The sequence below is a fragment of the Dromaius novaehollandiae genome, chromosome 1 (assembly GCF_036370855.1).
Source record: "Dromaius novaehollandiae isolate bDroNov1 chromosome 1, bDroNov1.hap1, whole genome shotgun sequence".
In the NCBI taxonomy this organism is placed as follows: Eukaryota; Metazoa; Chordata; class Aves; order Casuariiformes; family Dromaiidae; genus Dromaius; species Dromaius novaehollandiae.
The window spans coordinates 10,205,533-10,229,628 of record NC_088098.1 but is presented as its reverse complement, the minus strand read 5'-3'; the positions used below and the strand labels follow the sequence as shown (position 1 = coordinate 10,229,628).

Below are 24,096 nucleotides of genomic sequence, written 5' to 3'. Positions count from 1 at the left end.
CTGTGATCCTGGCTGGTCCTGAAGGCCAGCCTGGAACATAAATATTCACTAATATTTTAATAATAAGTTGCTAAATAGATCACAGGGAAAAAAAAGTTACATTTTGTCTTCACAGAGTTAATCTGGAGTGAGTGCTTCGTGCCATCAGTGAATTCCAGGTTTATGGTGACTTGAATCTATAGCCTAGTGCCACATTTTGATGTTACAAAATTAGACTGGTAGGACTGAGGAAGAGCTTTGTAAAAGATGAGAAGAAAAAGTATTATCAGGTCTACTAGGCATAACCAGCAAGAGACTGTAAAAATTGATTTTCAAAGGAAAGTGAGTGACAATTCACACACAGCAAACACATTCCCAAAGCAGGGAAGAGGAAATAGTAAAATACATTGAGTGAGATCTAAATTCAGATGTTTGCAGTCCAGTTTGCTCGGGGGAATAGTGAAAGAGAAAATGTGGCCTGAAGACGTGGAAGCTTAGGTCTGCATAGAAATAGGAAATACTAGCACTTAGAGAGTCATTACAATTGATGCCAGATGTGCTAATACCTTGAATCCCAACTGAAATCAATAGCCATTAAAAGTAGTCAGTAATGTTGGAAATTGTGCTCAATCTTTTCTAGAGGACATTTTGTTACAGTAGAAGCTGCGCTGTCTGAGCTTAGTATCAAGAAATATTTGCAACTGTATTTCATAAGTTATGATCTGGTCTAGCCACAAATGGTTAGGTACAGAAATTGTTTGGCACACATTGCACAGGAAGTCGTGCTGGGGGATTTCTACCCTGCAAAAAATATGTCTTTGTGATTCTTGTAAACAAGTCCGACCAACCTTTCCATGAGCTCAGGTGTTGGTAACAGTACAGCTGCAATAGCAGCTAAAATTCTGTCTCCTCCATAGAACTTGATCTTATGTGATTTAGATTTAGAAGCTGCTTCTCTGCTTTCAGCATCCACACCTTCTGTCTTTATCATCCTGGGGAAAAGACTAGTACAAACAAGTGTGCTGTTGTTTTTTTCAAGTCCAAGGCATCAGTCGCTAGCAGTCCCAGTGCCGGAGTCCTCTCCATTGAACTAGACAGTATTTCAGTCATAGATCCCAGGATCATCACGTCCGAATGATGACCAATACAATGGCCATACTTAGTACGTAAAAGTAAAATGACACTGTATGCTGTGAGGTACACTCTTCCCTTCCAGTAAGTGTTCTAGTTCCATGGAACTGGTCCCTGTATGGCTAATCTATGCAGAAATCGGAACATTTTAGAGGATGAGCCGAGTCATTTCGAATTAAATGGCTCACATATGGAAAGTGGAAGATACCTCTTAAGAGCTATCTTCCAAGACTGGAGTCACTTTGAGGTCAATCTGTTTGATTTGGGGAATGAACAAGAAGTGACATCTGTATTTGTCTGGAACATAAAGACAAACAAAGATACATTACAGATGCTGACCTTTAAGGTTACAAAGAGATATGTGAACCAAAATCTCAGAAGTTGAAAATAATATAGCACGTGGTTATTGTTAGTGAGGGACAATACATTCATTGCAGTCTGCAGTTGAAAGGCATAGCTTGGCAGCTTGTGGACATAAATAATAAAAATTTGTCCTTTGGTATGCCATAGCCTCAGATGACTTTTAGCTCTAGAAAGGAGGACCCTCACCAGCTGGTACAGGAAACAGTCATTTTCTCATCTACAAAAACCTGTGTGAAATAATCATAAATGATGTTCTGCACGTGATTGTATACCTCACATAATAAAGTAAATGAAACACAGTGAAAATATGTAACTCAATCGCTTGAAAAAAATCAGCTATTGGAGAAGAATAAGAAATTTCTTTTCAAGGTGTTTTCTAAATGGAGAAGGTAATACACATGCTATACAAAAGATGTAGAACAAAGTCTTCCCTTTCTCCATGGCAATGAAAGATTTCTCCAAGCTACATGGGGTGATTTTTTTATGTTAAAGAGAAAGTACGTTTTTAGAAACACATTAGAGTGGTGAACATATGGCGTATGCTGCATAGTGTCTGTTTTGCTAGCATCTATTTCCCGGAATTCCAATGATAATATGATAGTTCAGACCACATCTTTCACAAATGTCTGGAGGCTTAGTGTAGAAGATAAAAGTCTCAGAAATAGGTCAGAATCCTGGATGGGGATCCTTGATGTTGTTTATAAGGAAATACTTCTGAATAAATCAGTCTGATAGAATTAGTGATAATTGGCTACTTTACACATATGTTAGATTTAAAAATAATAGTTAAAATTTGCATATAGATTAGATATCCTGTGTAGAACTTGCTTGAAGAGGTTTATTGTTGGAAAGGTAAAAGTTTCATATTTTTTCTGTGTAACTGACAATTAAGTTCATAAGGGCATTCCTTCCCTTCCATGTCTTTACCCTTTGCCATGTCACATTTCGTCATATTAATGAAAAATCAAATGAGACCTTGAGTTTTATTGTAAAAAATAGTTACACATGATAATATGTAGTTGTACTGTAACTCAGAGTCACTGTAGTCAGATAAAATGATTATAAATTAGTTTTGAATTAATACCAGGTTTTGTCATAATATAGCAAGAAAGTATTTATAATATTCTCTAATTATCAAGTACAGTAAAGTGGTGCCACTTTTATAGGAAGAAAATGCAGCAAGAAATTATGCCCATAAAGTTGCGCTCTCAGTGCCTTTGTAAGGACCTTAAGTTCTGACACAAACTCTTTTGGGTGTTAATCACATGATTATTTCTTGTCCTGAAGAGGGATGGTTTGGTGAACAAAAACTGAAAATCTGAAAATGTTCATGAAGCTTTTGAAAGTAATGGTCACCATATAACCGTGTGTGATGAGAAAAATGCAAACTTCTTTGTTTTCAGAAGTAGACAGGATTGGAAATCTTTTTCATGATTTTATTTTTTGTTTTTATTCAGCCTGTGAGGTTTCAGGAATTTGCAAAATTTGAACTCCAGCCGCACTCTTCTAACATTATCATTACAAATGGCCACATCTGGATTCCAGACACTATTTACACATGCTTTTTTTTTTGAACAAGCTATTTCCTCTCTGTGTAGTACTGTTGGCTGCCTAATTGTAGATAATTTATTAAACATATAGAATAAAGTTACAACTTCATTTTTCAGGAAAGTTTACTTTATTGATATGAAGCACACAGATATTCTGCTGTGAATGTTAGAATACTTTTTACAAAATCAAACATTCAATTCTTCTTCAGATTAGAGAGTTTGGGACGAGAACATGGCTCTGTTTCCTGGTGTACAAGCAGGACAGCACAAAGCATCTTCTGAGCCTTTTGCACTCCTAAAATGGGGATTTACCAAAGTTATCACCTCCCTATTGTCTTGAACTGGGGTTATTCGCTAGTGTGAAAAAACACATGCGACTGTGACTGCACCATTTCAAACATAGTCTTGTGCCTTAGCTACAGCCGTATTGCCCTCACTTATGGGCAAATCTTAAAGGCAGTGAATCTAACATATTATATGGCTGTAGCAAATTTCTGCTTCCCACCAAAACAAAAACAGATTTGCATGTGAAAAGTTCTTTTTAACCCCAAATTTTGAAGGAGATCTGTAAATGTATCTTGCTTTATGACAGTACTGATTTGTGTCCTTCGGAAGTATTTCACATTACACTACTTTTCTGAGTTTCTTTCTTTCTGAATAGATAGGAAAATAGAGTTTTTTGCTTTTTCAATTGAGTTATTTCTACAAATAATCATTAACCCTTGTGTGTACTTCAAGCAAAAAATGAGGATAAAATACATGCATCATGCTGAAGTGAAGGATGTGCATAAGAGCCTTGCATTCATTTGTTCCAAATGGAGGTGGACATAATAAGACTTACTATTCTAATAGATTCTGATGGATCCAGGAAAGTCCTTTTTAATAAATACTTAAGAATCTGAGCTTGATTAGTCAATAATGAGAACTATTTCTAGTTTGACTGTAAGAAAAATGCCAACCAATATGAAATTTATTTTTGATTATGTGAGAATGGAAACATAAAGGAAGCATTTGGGAAGGAGAGAAATCTGGACTGTAGTTCCCACTCTATAGTTAATTTTTTGTGGGACTTTGGACAATGCATGTGCATAACATCTCCAGTCCTCCTTTTCCTTTGTAAAAAATAGTTAATGTTTTGGGGATATTCTCAAGGATTGTTTTTTAATGTCTTAAAAGGTACTATAATTCTTAGGTAGAAGCTTTAATATACAAGCATTGGATATAATTGACCATTGTAACCTGTTAAATGTAATTACATAAAATTCTATGTATTGATTTTTAAGATTGATTTTTCTGGAATTTTTTAGGGCTTGAGAGCCCTTGGCTGCAGTGGAAAAATAAAGGAACTTTCTATATCAGAATGCCAAAACATCAGTGATGCTGGGATTCAGGTAAAACTTCACCTCTTTTCTTAAATTTTCTGGAAGCCTCTCTATTTCTTCAAATTAACTGTATCTAAAACTGATCTTATTTTACTCTGTATGTCATTGTCTCCCATCATTCATTCTTTATAACCCTATTCTGCACTCAGTCTTATAAATGTTTGTCCCCCTTCAGTCCTTCCATTTTATTATGAATTTTAATGAATCTTGAATTCTGTCCCTCTGTAGTGACTCTGAAATTTTCCCCTTTCCTTTAATCTCATTTGCTATTTTTTCATTTCAGTGAATCCAAGATATGGCAGTGAAAAGTTGTGTTTTCACACTGTGTTATGAATTACTTTTTTCCTGTTTTAGACCCTTTTCTGGCTTCCTGACCTTCTATGTTGTCTTTTTAAAGGCAGAGACTTTACTTTCAGAGACTTAATCAGCTCTTTCCTGGCTTAGACCTTCTCCCTGTCTCTCCTTATTCCTCATCTTAATTTCTTATCTTATTTCTTTATTTATCTGGTAATCTTAACTTTATCTGCTTTGTCTTCTTTAGCTTCCCTTTTTCTTACATTTGTGTGTATACACAATTAAAGTTCTGTCAAATTAGAAAACCAAAATGAAATTCAAAGTAAAATGATTGATAATTTTGTTATTGAAATCATTATAGGCTCTATTGATAAGGTATCTAGACATGGGTAAAATTGCTTTACATATGTCTGTGGTTTGAGACTGATAACAGACTAAGGCAGATTCCCCTGTGTGTTATTTGGATCGCTTCAAGAATGGTAGGTTGAATCCTTTCCATCATAAGAGCAAGACATTATTTGTAATGGAGCCTTAGATTCTACTCTAAGCTAGCACGTGATGGCAAAAATCACAGAAAGTTTCTAGCTTTCCCTGCTCTACTGGCCCAGTCCAGTCTGGTTTTTGCATATTGCTTACTGGCTTGCCTTACTATTTATTTCATTTAGACTACAAGAGTCTTACTTTCTACTGATTTGTCCAGTAGAAATTACAGTCTAAGTTGCTGTTACTATTGTTTCTCCCTTGCGCTACAAATCCTGCACCAGTGCTATTTAAAATGTATTTTTCCAATTACTAGTGTGGGCTTTCAGGTATTACTCACTTTGTGCTTCTTTAGTCAGCCATGAATTGAATGTGATAGTTGCATGACTGAGCACACCTACTGCAATGGAACAGTTAAATTTCCTTTGGTCTACTGCACTTGGTTCTTCATGTGCTGCTGTTATTTTTCCACACATCATTATCTCTTATTGACACAAAAAGATTTCTCAATACTTTCCTGTGTGTATTTACAGTTACTTACTGTAAAGTCTTACCAGTTAAAATCATTAAAAATAGTGAATCATCTTTAAATAAGAAATGCATGTGCATCCTCTTCAAAATGAGCAGATTTCTTAGCTTTTGTATGGGAAAAATAGCATAAATCACTATGTAGTTGTTTTTAAAAAAAGCTATTTAAAAATCCCATGAAAACATCAAATGCAAATTTTATTCATATGTAATGATGAAACAAAGTCATCTGCTGGAAAATGGTTGGACTACATGTATTTTAAGATAGATATTTGAATTACTAACTTATTCTTAAGATCTTACTATGTTCGGAGTGAGCCAACTGCTGAATTTCACTAAACTCCATTTTTTCCCATTGTTTTTCTTTCTAAAACTATTATTAAATATTGTGGTTTTGAAATTTAAATATTGGATCTGAACACTATAAAACTAGATATCATTCTTAAAATGTAGAAGATTAATTTGAAGCATGTATCTTTTAGTGTTCTGACCTCAACTGTAGCCTATAAACTTAGACATTTACCAGGGCCAATAATCTTTATAAAGTTATGATACAGGAAAGTAATTAGATTCTAAAAAGTCAACCAAAAATTTGAAGTTGCTGTGTAAGGAATTATTTAAATTCATGATAAGTTATAAAGTCACACAGTGACAAAATATTTTTTCTTTTGAATATTTAGTAATTGTCATGAAAATATTAATAGTAATACTAATACAGTGTTTGAACTCCATTTTACAATGTTTATAAATTGTTTTATATTTGTTGCTTTTTTAAATTGATGTTAACGATGAGATTTCCCATCCAAGTATTTATCATACTTACAGTAGGATCACAGCGGTTACTACATATTAAATTCTGATTTATTAGCACTCATTATCTTGTTTTGGTAAAATCAGTTATTCCATGTTACTATAATTCTTTTTATGGATAAAGCACTGAAATGGAAACTGGAAAAGATTCAGGGAGGATAATAAGGATGATCAGAGGTATGGAGCACTTTCCATATAAGGAGCAGCTAGGCAGGCTGGGAACCTGCGGTCTGGAAGGAAAATGCCTGAGGGACTACAACTGAGATCTGTACAGTCAGAAGTGCCATGAAAAGGGTAGATAGGGATCAGCTTCCTGCTGTTCACTACGATACATAATCTAGTGGGCATGAAGTGAATTTAGCTGGAGAACTGAGAATAGACAAAAGGTGATGGTTCTTTCCAAAATGCATGGTTAAGCTGTGAAATTCCTTATCCTTATCACAGGGTATTTTGTGTGCTTAAAGTTTACCAAAATCTGTTTGGAGATTTGACAAATTCAATATAATTGCATAGATTTACTGCTTTGTGTTTGAGAACAGTATAATAAATTAACATTAATTAGTAACTTTGTAGACGAAAGAAAGATCTATCTTGTTAAGAAGAAGTGAGGTGGGATTTACATCCAAATAAGAGCACTTTTATCTGTAATTGAGAATTGTTCCTAACCATATGTAACAGAAATGTTTAAATAATCTTGTTTAATGACATTAATTTAATGCCCATAAACACTTGCAGATCCTAAGACTGCAGGTACAGGCAATGCCATCATGTAATCCCAGTTTTCAGCTTCTATATTTTTTCCATTATAAAGCTCCAACATACATCATTTTATAGCCATATATTATAAGAATGAGTCAGTTCTTGCTGCACCACAAGGGATGCAGCTGGATTGAATCTTGCTAGCCTAAATACACGTCAGGCCATTAGAATTTGCTTCTTTAGGAGTGATTCTGACTGGCCTTTCATGAATGTTCTGCGTGAAGTTCCATGTTTTGAAACAAAATAATGACCAAGTATGTACATCTTGTGTGTATCTCACTGAAAGTGAGTGTAGAGCCAGAGTGTTTTCAGAACAGAATATTCACTTCTGCATTGTGCTATGGCTTATGGCTAAGATTTTTTTTTTTGAGTAAATGTCTCATCACATAAAGTAAGCTCCAAAAAAAGGATGTGGAAAAAAGTGTTTACACTTCCCCCATATGCAATGTGAACTTGAGCTTCCTGAGGAATGGAGTACATGAAGACAGGGCAGTTACAGGAGCCATGATGTAAGGGATCCAGGAAGGGCAGGAGAAAGAAAAAAGCTAAGGAATTACCTTAAAAAGAAATGTCAAGTCCTTTTTTGTAAGTTGAATCTAAAGGTATGAGTTTATGGAAACTTTGTAGAACCCCATTATATACTGCACATCTTGTTTATCGTTTGGTTATATAAAGAATATTTGAGTTATGTGAAAAGAAAATGTATATTCAGAGTACTTTATTAACACTATCAAAGTAAAATGCAGAAAGTTACAATATGCCAAAAGTAATGGTGACGTTCTGGTGTTAATTGATCTACTTGTGCCTGGGCATTATAACAGTATATAATTGCTTATATGCTCACATATTTGTAAATAGGATCTCTGCTCATTCATAACTCAGATGATGCTCACTTAAAAAGCAGCAGTTCAGTGTTTTGTATTTTCATGGATGCTTGTGTGTCCTCAGGTGTTATCTACACAGAATTAAAATTGTACACGTAAGTTAGAAAATGATTTTGTTCCCTTCTTGTGACATTCATCTCTTTGTAGTGGCTGAATGTTTTGCAAACATCCGTTATCTTCCCAGTCACCTCTGGAGATCATGTTCACAGATGTAGAACCAGGAATAGAGAGATGAAGAGCGCAAACAAGGCTCCATTTCCCTCGATTGCCAATATAGATTTAATACCAGCATCTGACAGTGGGCACAGAGAACATGAAAAATGCAGTTTTTAAGCACCTGTGCAGTATTTATTGTGGATGACTTAGGCCAGTAGCACAAGGGAAATGTTTTGGACAAGAGGAGACAAAATTTAGTATTCCAAGAGAGGCTTGTAGAGTCTCAATGATCAGTCTGTACTTTTCCTCTTGCGGTGTCTCACTTCAAGTCCTTGCATGCTGTCTAACTTCTGTAATAAATAAGCTGCAGAACTTAAGAATCCTGATTCGTTCCTGGAATAGGTCCATCCTGAGCACTGAATCAAGTCAGTAAGCCTATGAAAAAGACTGCGGAAGCAAATAATTAAAATTTGAATATTCATACATATTCACAAAAGGCCCAAATGAAGCTTCCAGAAGCAGTTCTTAGTTTTTGAAAGCCTGGCTTTGTAACTGTAATGATGACACTTTGAAGGTTTTGTTTATAACATTTCTGTTGTTAAAGACCCCCAGATGCTCAAGAAGCTGATATACCATGGCATGACATCATCTTTACATTTCCATATACTGTTAGCCATTTCAGTCCAATGGATTCTAGTTTCCGGATTTGGATTCTATGTATAGAAGTACTAGAGAGGAAAGGGGCGTTCTCAGTGGGTTTTACACAGAAGTGCTAACAGCAGACGAATGGCAAGATTTGGAAATCCTGGCTTTGTTTCAGGTTTTAATGGGAGTGCACTCGCATGAGCACTGTCCTTTTAGCCCATTCTTTCTGCTTTCTTTCCAAGCTCTCCCAAGTGACTCTTCCTGTTCATTCCTGTCCCCACTGTTTCTTCTCTATTGTCTCTAAGGATATCTGTGTCATTCTTCTTTCAGACTGCAATCCTTAGACTTTCATTGCAGTCTCAGTCTCAGTGTCCTACCCTCTAGTTTAAGCCTTTTTCCCCTACTAGTCACCTCGCTACTAGTGAACAAAACGGACTAGGAAACATATGGTAGCCCTGAGGCCAGCTGGCAAGGCACAACTTGTATCCTAATTGTGCCAGGGAGCATGCTAATAACTTAACCAGTATGGCTGATCAAACTTGTGCCCAGGTACTGTTTAAATTACTAATAGAAACATAGCCCTTTAATTCCAGTCTCCTTGACAAAGAGGTCATTTCTGGCTAAATCTTGAGCTCATATGCTAAAGTAGGGGAAATGCCACAACTGTTCAAAGAAATGCTTTTACCTTTGAAACGTATCATTTCCACACTATTTTCACAAATACCCAAACTGTTTTCCCAGAATAATTCAATCTTAGTCAAGTTCACAGCAAGTAAAACTTCAGCAGGCCAGCAGGCTGGAGTTTGGCACAGTTACAAGCAGTTGGAATCGGATCACGTCATTAGAAGCATTAACAACAGGTTGGATCCCAACCCCACATCTGCTATGCTATTGCCTCTTCTGGTTTTGGCATTAATGCTCTGTACACATAGACCCAAACTCTTAATATTTTTGGTATCAGTTTTGCTGTTGATCAGTGACTTTTGTTCTGTCAGCGACTGGTGAGAGTGCTGCTGAATGGCAGCGATGCATTTTGTGGTAGCTAACTTCAGAGCCCTGTGTAGATCCTCTCCCCAGAATATTAAGTTCATTCAGTTAGAAAAAAAGGATTCAACCTAAGGAGATAGCAGGGTTTTCTGTATCTATTTTTGTATTATGTTACACATTCAAAGCTGCCAGGATTTCTTTCATTACTAAAAATAATTCTAGAAAGCATCGAGTATCTGAAGATGCTTAGTAGTTCATTAAAACACTTTTCAGTGTTTTCACCTAAACAGCAACTTATAAAAATCTCTGTTTGAGCAAATAGTGCTATTTGCAAAATAATGTAGGAGTAGCCTTCAAGTTAGGAGCAATTCAGAACCTAGTTTTGAAGGATACTTTAAATGTGTACGTAGACAAACTGTATCAGGAAAAACAAGATAAACGTACCATACAGGCATTGAAATCTTGGCTTCAGCTTGTGCTACATACCCTAGCTGAGAATGCAGTGATTAAGTCATCACAGTTGAGGCCTAATCCTGAAGGGAGCTGAGGTTCTCTTACATGCAGATAAAAAAATTTTCTTACTGAGAGTTCAGAATATTTCTGTATTGCAGTTAACACCCTGTAAAGCTGTGATTAAAATACGAAAGGTACAGAAGCCAATTTTTATAAACCCTCAATTGCCCACTCTGACCAGTCTTAGGTTAAGTTATCCACATTCCGGTATTTAGTAAAATAAAACAAGAACCTGAAACCCAAGAACCACTGCTCTACTACATCTGTACTAATCGATAGAAAAAAACGAACCAGAGCTAGGGCACCGAAGACAAGTTTTAAAAATCTGGTCCACAAAATAAATTGCAGACAGTAAGTTTCTTTGCATCTGTTCATGTAAAACTCATGAAACTCGCACACAAGTTCTGGTCAGGAAAAAGCTAACATTTACAGTGATCAGCCATATTTTAGTGCCTCAGTGAGTTCCTGTTTTAAGTAAAGAGGCAATAGTCTGACTACTGTGGACTTTTCTTCAGAATGATAATATGCAAGTGCATTTGTGTATCTCTGAGTGCGTGCACATTTGTTATGCATCCATGTAGTCCTTACTCTCTTTACCTCAGGACTACTTATAGAAACTTCAGAAAAGCTTCACGCAGCCAGCATTTTTTATTCAGTCTGCTGCATAAATACTTCCTTCTTTTCCCCCATAGTAGAATTTCCATTCCAATAATTGCCAAATTATGCTGGCCTTATGCCAAGATTAGCAGACCTAGAAGATCAGCGTAGTGACACATTTAAGGTCCGATATCTTACTGCCGTTCCAGGCTGGCTATCATAGAGGGGCAAGTCTCACTGAAGCTAAAACTTTGCTTGAACCCCAAAATGTTCTGCTGTTGGACAGAACGCTGATGTCATGGCATTATTAAGTGAAGAAATACTATCTTCTTTTGATTGTTTTATGCTTGAGTTCACAAATCTGTCGTCCCTTAAGGAGAAGGGTTCCACACTGAGCTGCTTTAGAAGTAAGGAGCAGACCTGGAGGCTGGCAACGGCTGATTGCCCACAAACACAAAATTACAGCATACCTTCTCCTTCTCTTAGGGGGCCTACAAGTGAACAGTCTTTGTGCTTGAAAAAGATTCAGTCCAAAAGATCAACAAAGTTTCAGAGTGCAAAGGAGAAAAATGTCTTTTATGACTCTATGTGGCTTTCCAGAGAAGTTTCATTGCAAAGAAATATGCATAGTATCCCAAAGTTACGACCACCTGTGTTTCAGGGGAAGCAAGGATTCATGTGCACTGCTCTGAAATACTGTTTAAAATATATACTTTAATACGCATTTTGCCAAATGCTTTGGTTCATATGATCACACTTCAGAGGTGCAGGTATCAAATATAAGATGAAAAATACATCAAGACATTGAATTGGTCAAATTGTCCCTTTGGTCTTTTTAGTTGGCCTGGTAGAGTGCACAGAGTAGGTATTGATGCAAAAATTCAAGAAATCATGTAGAAGCTGGAATGTCTTAATAATAGTAACCTTACACCTGTTTATCACTTGCCATCTGCAGGTCTCCAAAATGTTTTGTAAACAGTTCTTGCAAATTTCATAACTTGTGTGAAATTATCTCAGCTCCATTTTACAGGCTGGGAAACTGAGTCACTGAACTATTTAGCCTGATATTTTCAAAAGTGATTTCTGTTTTATGGGGTGTTTGAAAAAACTAATACCTGGGTTACAAAGGGGCTGAAATTTAAGTCAACGGGCTCTACAGGTGCTTAGTAGCTCTGAAAATGAGGATAGAAATTGCACTCCACAGCTGTCACAGCAGTAATTACAGGAGACTGTTGGCACTTCAGCCGTAGTGAGCTGTCCTCAATTTCACGTGGCAAATCAGAATCTGGAATACTCCTGTGTGACAGTCCTGAAATCCCTACCCATTCCTTTCCAAGAAAATAACAGAATTTGTACAGATACAGTTGTTTGTTCATTTTGACAAAAAAAAAAAAAAAACTGTTAATATACACAAAAATGGGCATTTGCAGAGAGTAGAAGAATATATGTTTTGGAGGCTGGTCCTTTGAGCACAAACTGTTAGGTTTTGGTTTGTGCTCATTTTAAAGGACACAAATTCAGCGTATTTTAATATATACAGTGAAAGTTGCATGAATGTTAGTCTAATGAACACATAATGTAATGCATCAGCATCAGAAATGGAAAATGACCTCTTCATACATCTCTTTTCCAGTGGAATTTACAGCCTATAGCTGAGTGACTTCACTGATAATAAAGGATACAAAAACCAACTGAAGTGCCTGAAGTGTATAAAAGGATTAATGTAAATGTATTGTAAATTGAGAAAAGTAGCGTAGGCATATCGCCAAGGAATGATCTGTCTGTCTTTCACTCTTTCAGAAGTTCTGCCAAGACACAAAGCACCTGGAATACTGTCATGTCTCTTACTGCCCTCAGCTGACGGATGAAACTGTGAAAGCTTTGGCACTTCACTGCCACAAACTTACATCTGTCAACATAGCTGGTTGTCCAAAGGTACGTATAAGATCTGGGAAGGAGAGTTGTGGGATTGTTATTCCAAAGAAATAAATAGTATCACTCAGAAATTTGACCTGCTTGCATGTGTCTTGCCACAATTCTACAACTTATTACTCTAATTTAAAAATCAGAGCCTAAGTTCAATTGACTTTCCATGAATTTTAAGTTCTGAGAGTCAAGCCTTTAAAATGTTTGGCTGCCTTCTGCTCCTTGCAATTAGAACATCAAGCTGCCCATACTAGGTCGGGTAAAAGTCTGTCTCTCCAGTAGCTGCTGTCTAGGGAGGAATGTGAACAGAGAAGAGCTTTCAGTGATAATTCCTTCAAATACGCTCTCCATTTCTCATGGTCTGTGCTGTGGGTGCTTCCAGAGGGTGGTGTCTTTGTTTTAATAGCTCTCAGTATTTTCATGCTTGATTTTTTCCAGTGCCTTTTCTGAACCCAGGTAAAGCCAACCATACTAGCTTCTGCCTAGCTGAACGAGCAAGACTGTTCTAGGAACCAAAACTCCTAATACAATGCATGAGGAGAGCTAGATATCTAAGAAATAGCTTTTCAAAAGCTTGACAAATCAGTGGGAGCGAGCTACATAACCAGAGATGAAATACTAAGGAAGGGGTAGAGTGTTTCATAGAAGCAGTTGATCTGGGAAAGCTGGCTGCCAAGCCGCTGTTAAATGCCTCTTGGATATGTTGCTGTATAGCTTCTCCTGGTGTCAGTCAAGCCCCACTAGCTAGGGCTAGTGCTGTGACTATGGCTCTGCTGCTCCTCAATGTATCATGTCTCCTTCCAGTCCTACTCATCCAGAGGCAGCAAATACTGTGTATTTTGAGCATGAACTAGAGCCTGCAGTTTAAACTGGAGCCGGAGCTGGGCTCCCACTGCTTTGGGAATCCCACCTCACAGTCTTCGTTTTTCCAGTGTGGTTGGGCTGCTGGCAGATTTCTAGCTGTGGGTTGATTTGTTCACTTGGCTTCATAAATACTAATCAGCATAAATCGGGCCATCATGAGAACTTTATACCTACGGCTCTACATGACAGGGCAGTGGCAGCTACTTCGAAAATGGCAGTAGTGCACAAAAACTGATGTACCCAAAGATGTAAATACATGCTTAATTATTTTGAAGATTCTAAGCTCAAGAAACTAGGTCCTTTGGAAAATAAAATGTATGAGGTATTCATAACAACTAACTTATGCCTATGGAGGAGAGTGTTCCTTAGGCTGTCAGTAGGGAGAGATGCTTTTATAAAGCATCGTTTGAACCAGGGAACCTCTCTTTAATTCTTTGAGAAGCCCTATCCCTCTATTGACTAGTAGAAAGAGACTCGGGATACTACTGACTCCAGGGCTATGTGAATATTCCCTTAATAACTCAAGTTACTAAGACAATTTTGTTAGTGGGACCCACAGTCATCAGTGTGCTTCAGTTGGTCTTACCTGTACTTTACTGTTTTTAATATATTTCCTACCACTATAACCATGTGCATTTGCAGCCATATTCAGTTAAATGACATCTCTTTAGGAAAGCTGCTGAATTACTTTCATTCAGGATTTGTAGATATTTGAAAAATATAATTATTTACAGCTACTAATTTATTTAGATTAAGACTGATCTATAGTGAAACTTTACCATTAGCTCATACTGCAGCAATATTATTTCCTATATTTTCTGTATCGTTTCTTTTTTGATTAAAGTCCTGCTTCTCATTCATCTCTTTCCTGTATCAGAATGAATGTTCCTTTTAGAAATTATTGCTGTTATGAAGGCCTAAATCTTTTTTCCCAGAACTTCCTGATGTAATACCTATGGCTCTTGTGCATTTAATAATACCCGCTTAATTTAATAGCAAAACCAAATACTTGCTGTATTTTGACAACAAGCATTCCAATGCAATTTTAAAAATGCTGATTTCAGGTTTTTTAATTCCATGGAAAATGTTGTTGTAATGCTGCTTCCACTTATGTCAGCTGCGAATAGACTAAGGCTATTATTTTGAAAAAGTTCATCTTGAACTATCCTTTAAAAAATTGATTATACTTATTGGACCAGTCTTCCCCCTTTCTCCTATTGAAGTGCCCATGTCATATTTCTTCCCACAATATTTCCACAGCCATCACTTGTCCGTGCCTTCCTCCTCTCATAATATGCTACGCCCATCTCCAAATGTCTTGATTACCCTTTCAATTCTCCATAAAACCCTCATGTCTTCTTACTCACTGTAGTGACTGACCACGTTAGCCTCCTGGCCAGCTTGTTTGAGCTGACCTGATGGACTAGTTAGCCAGCCCTGGACTATAGATATTCTGACTGATTCATCAACTTGCCAAAAGTTCATAAGTTTCTCAGAGCAAAAAATGCAGACTGTCTTACAGATCTGGTAGGCCAAAGTTGTTCTGCATCTTACAATAGCCCCTGGTTTATATTTGACGGATACCTGCTGTATGCCATTAATTATTATATACAAGAGTCTCAATCTCCTGTATACTTTGATTTTAGATAGATATTAAGGTTTTCTTTTTTCCATGTGAATAATAGATGTTGTGCACAAAAATCTTTCCACACTAGTTTAAGTTAGGTATTTTTGCAAGCAATCTCCTCTGCCATGCTTTCCACTACACCTTATAGACATAAAACAGAAATGAATTAGTATAAAATGGCCATAAATACACTTGGGCTGGAAATTGGGAGTTTCTACCTATCAGAGCATTGAAGTCTGAAAGCATCCTGGGAATAGTGATGGCTGGAAAGTATTAAGTAAGTAATGTTAGGATGGATCTTGATAAGGGAATGAACTGGATCATATTTCGTAGTTCCCTCAAATGGGAACAAGAACTAGACTCAGTGACCTAGTAATCTCTTTCCAATGCTTTGCTGCTAGATGATATCTTTTCCTTTAAAAGGTTATAAAGCCAACCTAGTAACTGCTAATACCCTACCATATTCAGAAAAGACCATCAAGACTTTTTCAAATAAACCCACACATAAGTTTACAAGGCTTTTTTTTCCCCCCCTTAAATCCAGCTTGCAGCTCCATAAAACGAGATGGTTACACCTGTGGATGTTAAAACTAATGGGTCATTGAAATCCTTTGGCAATCTCTAGTATAAATTGAGGGGATCCAGCTGCTAAGTAAGGAAATATTTTCCACTCAGAGACTGTTTAAAAATGGTCAGGAGATTAAAGCAAAAATGAATCTATTCCAAAAGAGATATGTTAATATGTCTGACAGTCATGTCCTGCAACATCAGCTACATAAAAATACCTGAATTAAAAAAAAAAATCATAGCAAGAGAACATGGAAAATGCAATGTATACATATATGTCCATTAAGAGTGTTTTGGCATGTGCTGTGAAAGTTACTGTAAGATTAGAACAGCTTATTGCCTTAATCATATCTACTATATATTTAAATTAATTTTCTTTGCATAAACCTCAGAGGCTTCAGTGAAAGTGCAGTGAGACTCCCTGTCTTATGTTTCCGTATACCTATGACAGGTATAAGTCATTTTGAAAATGCTGATACTTTCTTTAAAATATTCAGAGGTGTAGTTCTGAGTATTTTTCAAGGAATGAGCCTCATTCAAGAATAATTGTTATTTCATAGGAAAAATGAAGATGCTGTGGGTGACATTCCATAAATGAGAAAATATAGCAAGAACTGAAAATAAAACTCTGTTTAAACGACTCAGCTAATTAAATAACAAAGTTCTGAAGACACAGTTCAATGGACAATGAATCCTGTAATTCAGTCCTGTAAAAGGAATAGGATGGAGTGTATGATGAAAATAGATTTCCTAAAATGCATCTGATACTGAATACTGAGCTCAATCACCAACTTTTGCTTATTTCAATAGGAATATGAATCTATTTATTAACCTTTTAATCTATTTATTAATCTATTGCAGATCTTAATATTGAGCATACAGCTAAGTCTGAAATAAGCAGAGTACAGAATTACCTCATATGTTCCAGGAGGACTGTATCAGGAGATAGGGTGCTTCATTCTCTGTTCCACAGACAAGATCACAGCTTCATCTCTTTTTGTCCCTGTTAGGTTCTTGTGACACTGGCTCTACAATGCAAGTCAAACCCACTTCTCCCTTTCCACCATTCCACTCCGCTAGGGTCAGAAACATTCTGCTTTTAATAAAGCATCTTTTAAAGGTCTTTAGCATACCCCCCCCTCTAGATTTTTTGTTACTGACTAAACACATTAATTAAAGTATGTGCATAATTTATTCATAACTGTTCCCACTGAGGTCAATGGAGCTATTAAGTATCTTGCATGACTGCTTTTGTACCTTGGAGACTCAGTCCCATGTGTTTCTCAAATGGAACTTCCAGTGTTAATGGTAATAAATGTCAGTTCAGACAAATGGAACTGTGAAGTGAAACTAAGTAGCTCTACTTCGGATGGACAGACAAACCTCTGTATATTAGAAAAGTCATAGTCATGAGGCATTCATTTATAAAAGAACTGAGATACAAAATTGATATACTACACTCTGAGACAGTGAAGCCTAATAGTTTAGAAAGAACAATGCTAAAGGCTCATGTAGGGTATGTGCAGAATTATGGGGTTAGAATTATGGGAAAGTTAAACCATTCTGATTAGGTAAAAAACCCAACACTTTAGAATGTACTGGAATCACATTTAAGTAATGCTCAATTCAGAATTCTACTGTGCTAAACTTTACTTCCACAAGGTATTTTAAAATACAATTTTCCTGCAAATCAGCTAGTAAAATTGTGTGCTGTGTTTTTTGTTTGAACTCTTCAGTAATCTTCTAACGTATGTATCTTTTGTTGCTTCATTTACAGATGACTGATCTATGTATCGAATATTTGGCTGCAGCCTGCTGTTACCTCCATTTTTTGGATGTCTCTGGTTGCATTCGTCTTACTGACAAAGCACTGAAATATCTTTGGAAAGGTTGTAAGCAACTCCAGATTCTCAAGATGCTGTACTGTAGAAATATTACCAAGTAAGAGGGTATTTTCTAATCTAAATTCAGAGATGGTTTTAAACCCCAAAATGTAAAGCTTGTCTTTGCTGACATCATGGTGCCATGCCAGGTATCTGGCTTGAGCCACCTTGCTCCTTTATGTAAGGGTGTGTGTGTCCATATTGCAGCCTTAGGATACTTACAGCTCAGTGTAGGTATCTACATATTCTACAGTCAGCCAGAAGTCAAGAAGAATAGGGACCCCATCTGTCTTTATGGCAGATGACGTTTGGTTAGGAAAATGTGCAGACACAGAATATCACCTCGAGGGCATGTGGAACAGGAGGGAGAAGAACAGGCTGGGCCTAATGCTCTCAGCCATTGCACTGAGCGTGGGTGTATTTGAGCTCACTCAGACGGTTTGCAGGACCCTGTTTCCGAAACATTGAGTGTGAGGATCTGACAAAAGTGGATTTGAGTGTGGATGTGGGCATGTGCTCAAAATGCAGCATGGTTATAGCCAATGAGTCAAAGTGTCATAAGAATAGTTTCAAAAAGTGTAAGTGAAACATATTTTTATGTATCTTTCCAAAAAAGCATCATCTACCACAATGTAATCCAATTTCCCCATTGTTGTGAATGAACCTAGTCTCTGGATTCCACATGGGATTCAAAAGCCAGTCGGTTTTGGTCAGGTTTAGACCTGAATTTTCAGCTTTAAAGCTCCAAGATCCAAGATCTCAGTCTAAGATATAAGGCTCCGAGATGCAGATCCAAAGTCCACCAGCCTTCCATAGCGTTAAGAGCACCACAGACCATTTGCCTTACACCTAGAACTGTACAAGGCCAGACACTCTGAAGGTACTGAAACCGTTTGGAAAACAACTTAAATTCTAGCATTTTGGCATACCTGAGTATAAAACTTAATCAAACTTTATTACTTCATTAAGAAATGTATTATGTATCATTAGATTACATAGAGTATCCATAATAGGAGAGCTCTATAATCTAATGGGACAACTGTAGATTAAGCATTCCCTGCTAAATCATTCCGCAGTTTGGTAGTCAGTGTAGAAAATAAAAGACTGATGCAGCTACTTAAAAGCTATTTACACTGTGCTTCCTTCTTTCCAAACCCTCATTGGTTTATGTTCCTCTACTTTTCTTGCCACAGACAATTCTGTTATCATTACTTTTCTTTTTCTTATTTGTCAGGTCTCTTTTTTTCTCTGATTCAGATTTCTTAATGTCATCTCAAAACTTCTTTCTCAAAAAAGCTACTTTTAATTAAATACTTGTTACCTATGGAAAGTGTTTTGAAGGAGTGGTATGCAATACTAATAATTGAAAAAAATATTCTAAAAGTATTTCACTCTTCATTCCAGAAAGGATATTTCATATAAATATTTAATTTCCTCTCTACTTTCAGATTTAGTTTTTTCCTATTAAGCCTCAAGGGATTATCTCTTCACACCCAAATTACCGTACTTGACTTGCTTTTTCTGTGCCTTCATATCTCTAGAGCACTAAACAGTGTTTCACCCCTCTTGAGCTCTGTTTGCTTATACATTTTCCTTTAGCAGAGGGATGTAGTAGGAGTAGAAATTTGGGTGAATTCCAATTTATGTTGGCTGAGCCATGATGAAAGAGCTCACCTGATTGCTCACAAAATCATTTACATTATTGTAGCAATTGCATGATTAGCAGGATACGCAGGATTACACGTCTGCCTCAGGGTCCCATATGCTGTATGGGTTCACTGAACTTCTTGATTAAACTCTTCTGAGTCTGCCAAGGAATTTCCCAACTAGTTATTTTTACTGTAAAGAAAGCCCCAGGGAGTTATAGATCTTTACAAAACAAAAAACAGCCATCAGACACACTTCTCCACCCAGTGTTATCTATCTTTTCCCTTTTTGTGAGTCTGAGGTCTGGTCAGCATATTAGAACTAGGCAAACTTCCCTAATTTTACTTTCTCCAGCCAGATTTTCTGGCATGTGAAGGTGGATGGTTCCTTTCTTAGTCTCTAACCCTTTGCACCATATGTTCAATGATAGGAAACTCTTACCTCATGCCATCTGAGTCTGGGACAGAAAGTCTCAGATGGATCAATCATGTAGAAAAATTCAGCACTGGTGATTTTTTTCCTAGTTCTTTCTGACATGTCTGAAGAACCTCCCTTGACCTAGGCAGTCTGCGGAGCAGACTGAGCATATCAAGATCAGAGTAGCTTTTCAACACAGACTGTAAAATTGTCATTAGATGCAATGATATTCAGAAAATAAAAGGGAGTTCACAGTTAGATTCAGATATATGCCACATCTTATACGTGTCATATTTTCTAAAAATGTTTGTGTTCTATTATAGTTCAAGACCAACATTGGGAAGCTGATAAATAACATTGGCTTTTTGCCAATAATTGCATTCAAAGTACAGTACAGCAGTGATTCTAAACTGTTAATAATCTTGCTGCAGATTTTCAGTAATGACATCAAAAACAATGACAGTATTGTCATTTATAGGTCACAATATATGTTTATAAAAATATGCATCCCATTCCCAACCTCTATGTTTTTATTAATGAATAATAAGCAACAAATTGTCACAAAAATAAACAGCCCCCACTCTCTGATTTCAGACTAACTCTTAAAGCCTTCTTCAGTCTTCATAGGGTTCTTAGATTTCTCATAAAATGTACAGAAAAGGACTATTTTCAAATGTAATTTATGTTCTACAGACCTGAAACATACTAACATTTCAGAGATTCCTGTTTGGGAAAATGGAAGAGCACATCTATGTAATCAGATTAATCTTCAGAACTAAACATGCTAGTGGCTTAGATTCTACATAAGTAATAGAAGAAATATGTTTTTAAGTTGTCCCACAAAATCTATAAATCATGCATACTTCATTTTGCCAAAGGGATTCCCTGTCATTTATTATTAAACACTAACCAGTCCTAGAAGGCATCTCTTAATAGACTCAGCCTTGCAAATACTTAGGCTTATCTCATGTCATGTGTCACATTCTTTTTCAGTTTTATTTTTACTGTTTTGTTAGATTAAAATAAAAAACATATGGAGACACAAAATTCTTAAAATTTCAGTCCAATGCAGCTTCATAGGAAACAGTTATGAGCATATAAATTGTCCATTCTTTCCAGTATCACGTAGCATTCGAGGCTGTATTTGCCAGCATACTAGCCTGGTGCCAGATTTATTTAAATGTTAAAAGGAAAAAAAGGCCTATGGACTGATATCCTGCTGCATATTTCTATACTCAGAGGCTAATGAACTGTCAATTAAACCTGCTTCTAAATGCAATAAAGCATCATGGATAATCTGCCTGTGGGATTATATGATACTGGTACAATCCATTTCTTCCACTAGAGAAAAAGGGAGCTAACTAACCACCTTTAAAAAGTGATTTCTGTAGGAAGTGGTAATATCAGCTGTGATTCACTTAGGACTAGTCCTACAAGGTAAGAAATAATACACTGGCATCTTTAGAGAAACACCACTCTTCACTATAAAAAAAAAATTCTCCTTAAACTTCAAAACACTCACAAGTACTATTTAAAGTCAGCTGAAGTGTTGAGAAAAGTGTAGCTCTTCATTAAGTTTTCCGAGTGCAAAACAAAAAGGAAAATCTGCCGTTGCCACCAGAAGCTGGCCCTCACCAGTGGAGTGCTTTGCACAAAAAGGGCGACGTCTGCACTAGCAGTTCGGTTCCATCAAAAACTGTTTTTTGAGAGCAAAATTAAGTATTTCCTTTGTTCGTGTCTGAACTCATATGAAACCAGTTACAGTTCTTTTAAACTGACGACTACTTTGTTAACAAGTGATTCATCAACAAATACTATCACAATTTTTGCCTTTTAAACCAAAATTACATCATCTTTAATAGCTACAACACATTTGACATTTGGAAGACATTTTGATTTTTGTTTTGTTTTTGTATTTTGATTGTTGCTGTTCATCAGAAAGGAACAGCAACTCTGTTTTCCTGAAAAAGCAGAATTTCCTAAGTATTACTCACATATTAAGGTCTCATGAGTTAACAAGACAGGAAGGATTTGGGAGTCTAACACACATGTAATCAGAAGCAAAGGCAGTTTAAACATGATCTGATAAAGGACCAAGAAGAACCGCTCTCAAGTTTTCTCTTGAAGAAGCAACTAAAAAACCTAACCCACTCTATGCCCACTCACTGTAAATTAATATTCAGATCTGTCATGGGTAGAAACCTACTACCTTCCATGTTTAAGCTTTTCTTTTCCATTCATCTTTAGTCTTGATTATTTTTTGTAACCTCACCTCAAACTGTCTTTTTCAAAACCTCTGCTTTTAATTATAATGGACCCACAGTCAAACTTTTCTGAATTTTGGAATGGCTCAGAATTCAGATCCTGATGCAGATCTGCGTTTCCTAGCTAACCCCTCTTAGTAAAAGGGATAGAAGCCATACACAGAAACTTTGGGTAAGGATTGAATTATATATCCCAGCTCTGCTCAAGCTATGTGCTTCATCCAGTAATTTTATCTGATTTATATCAAGAGATACTTGCTTCCAAAGATTACTCTATTGTGCTAGTTTCAAGACACTATATAAATAGATGAACAGACTTCATCTGTACAGTATATCTTAAATAAAAAATGCATTTTGCCATGTGTTGATTATTAATGAATGGCTGTTTCTGGCAAACTAATCAATTGTAGCTCCAGGCATGGGGCAGCATAAGTTTCCAAAAAATAGTAACAGGTCCCCTTTATGCATGCTTCAGACAGCCACCATACACAGCCGTTTCCATGAAAAACAGGAATTTGGACTTGGATAAGTTGATTTTTATTTTATAGCTTACAGTCCCTCATATAAGTTGTGCATACATACCTCAATAGCACGGGCCTCCCTAATATAAAAATACATACAGCCTTGCTGTATGTGTTTAATACAGTGTGTCAGTGTTAAATTAAAAATATATATATCCCGCAGTTGCCACCCCTTTCCTGCTGTGGTAGTGCTAGCATTACAGCTGCACATATCAGCTTTTTTTGTAACCACCATCATGGTTTTCACTTTGGAAAAAAATATGAACATTATAGTAGCATTATTGGCAGGTAAGAGACCTCTCTAATTTGGATTTTTCTCTAATATTGTCTAGATGCCATACATTACATTCTGTGAAAGAGCTTAGGAAATTGGCCAGCAGGGAGAAAGGCTGTTTACCTTGCTATGGCTGCAAGACTTCAGATCAGGTTGAGTCATCTGAAGAGGACGAGAGATGTAGAGAGCTGGCTCTTCCCCAACAAGCACATGAGTATGCACAGCTGGAGGAGCTTTCTGGAGTGTGGGCAGGAGCCAGAGAGGAGGGGAGGGTGTGAGAGGTGCTCCTTGCAGTGAGAGCAGGCTAAAAGCCAAGTCTCAGAAGTGATGGAAAGAAAGAGATGTTCATAAAGACTTAAAGTGAAGGGTTGAGTTTCTTCAGCCCAGGAAGCCAATGAAAGGTGCTGGATTGGTAAAAAAAAAAAAAACACAGTATGGGTAAAGGAGGGAGAGGGGAAGAGCTACTCTTGAGACTCTTTTTAGGGTCTCTTGCTCAGCAGCCCTGAATTTCCCCTATTTCTGTGTCATGTTCTAGTTTGTTTTTATTATGTTCCAATAAAACACTGTAAAGGGGTAGAGGTGACAAAATACTGAGTGAGATTACAGAGGATGCAGAGGTAGGAAGCAAACAAAATGGGGGACATAACTACTGGGTAAGTAGGACAGTGGGACATGACACAATCTATGTTTTTAGATGCCACAAATGATTCTCTCCTGGTTCAGCTACAAGAGACCTTGCAGAAAACGGCCTTGGGATGTCCTCAGGGCTGGTGCAAATAATAACGAGGCTCTGTTACACCGACCATGATGTACTCAACTCAGCCTCAGAACCAATTAGCTTTAAAAAATGTTGGATGGTAGAACTAGATGACCTCCAGAGGTCCTTTCCAACCTCAATCCTTCTGTGATTCTGTGAAAAGCAATGAAGTTAGCTAAAAAGAAAGTAAAAGCACAAAAGGCGGCAAAAGGAAGGAAAAAAAGGCAACAGTAAAGCAAAAGTAAAAGGAGAAAATGGAATGGGTAAAAATATTACTTGCAGGTGCCACAG

At 36.9% G+C, this 24,096-nt stretch overlaps 1 protein-coding gene across 1 annotated transcript in view; it reads left to right on the top strand.

Annotated features, from left to right (window-relative positions):
- Positions 1-24,096, top strand: part of FBXL13 (F-box and leucine rich repeat protein 13) — a 98,599-nt gene that overhangs the window by 73,132 nt on the left and 1,371 nt on the right. The window contains exons 18-20 of the mRNA XM_064505255.1: positions 4,331-4,414; positions 12,859-12,993; positions 17,820-17,983. Coding sequence (XP_064361325.1) covers positions 4,331-4,414; positions 12,859-12,993; positions 17,820-17,983 — 383 coding nt within the window. The remainder of the gene's footprint in view (positions 1-4,330; positions 4,415-12,858; positions 12,994-17,819; positions 17,984-24,096) is intronic.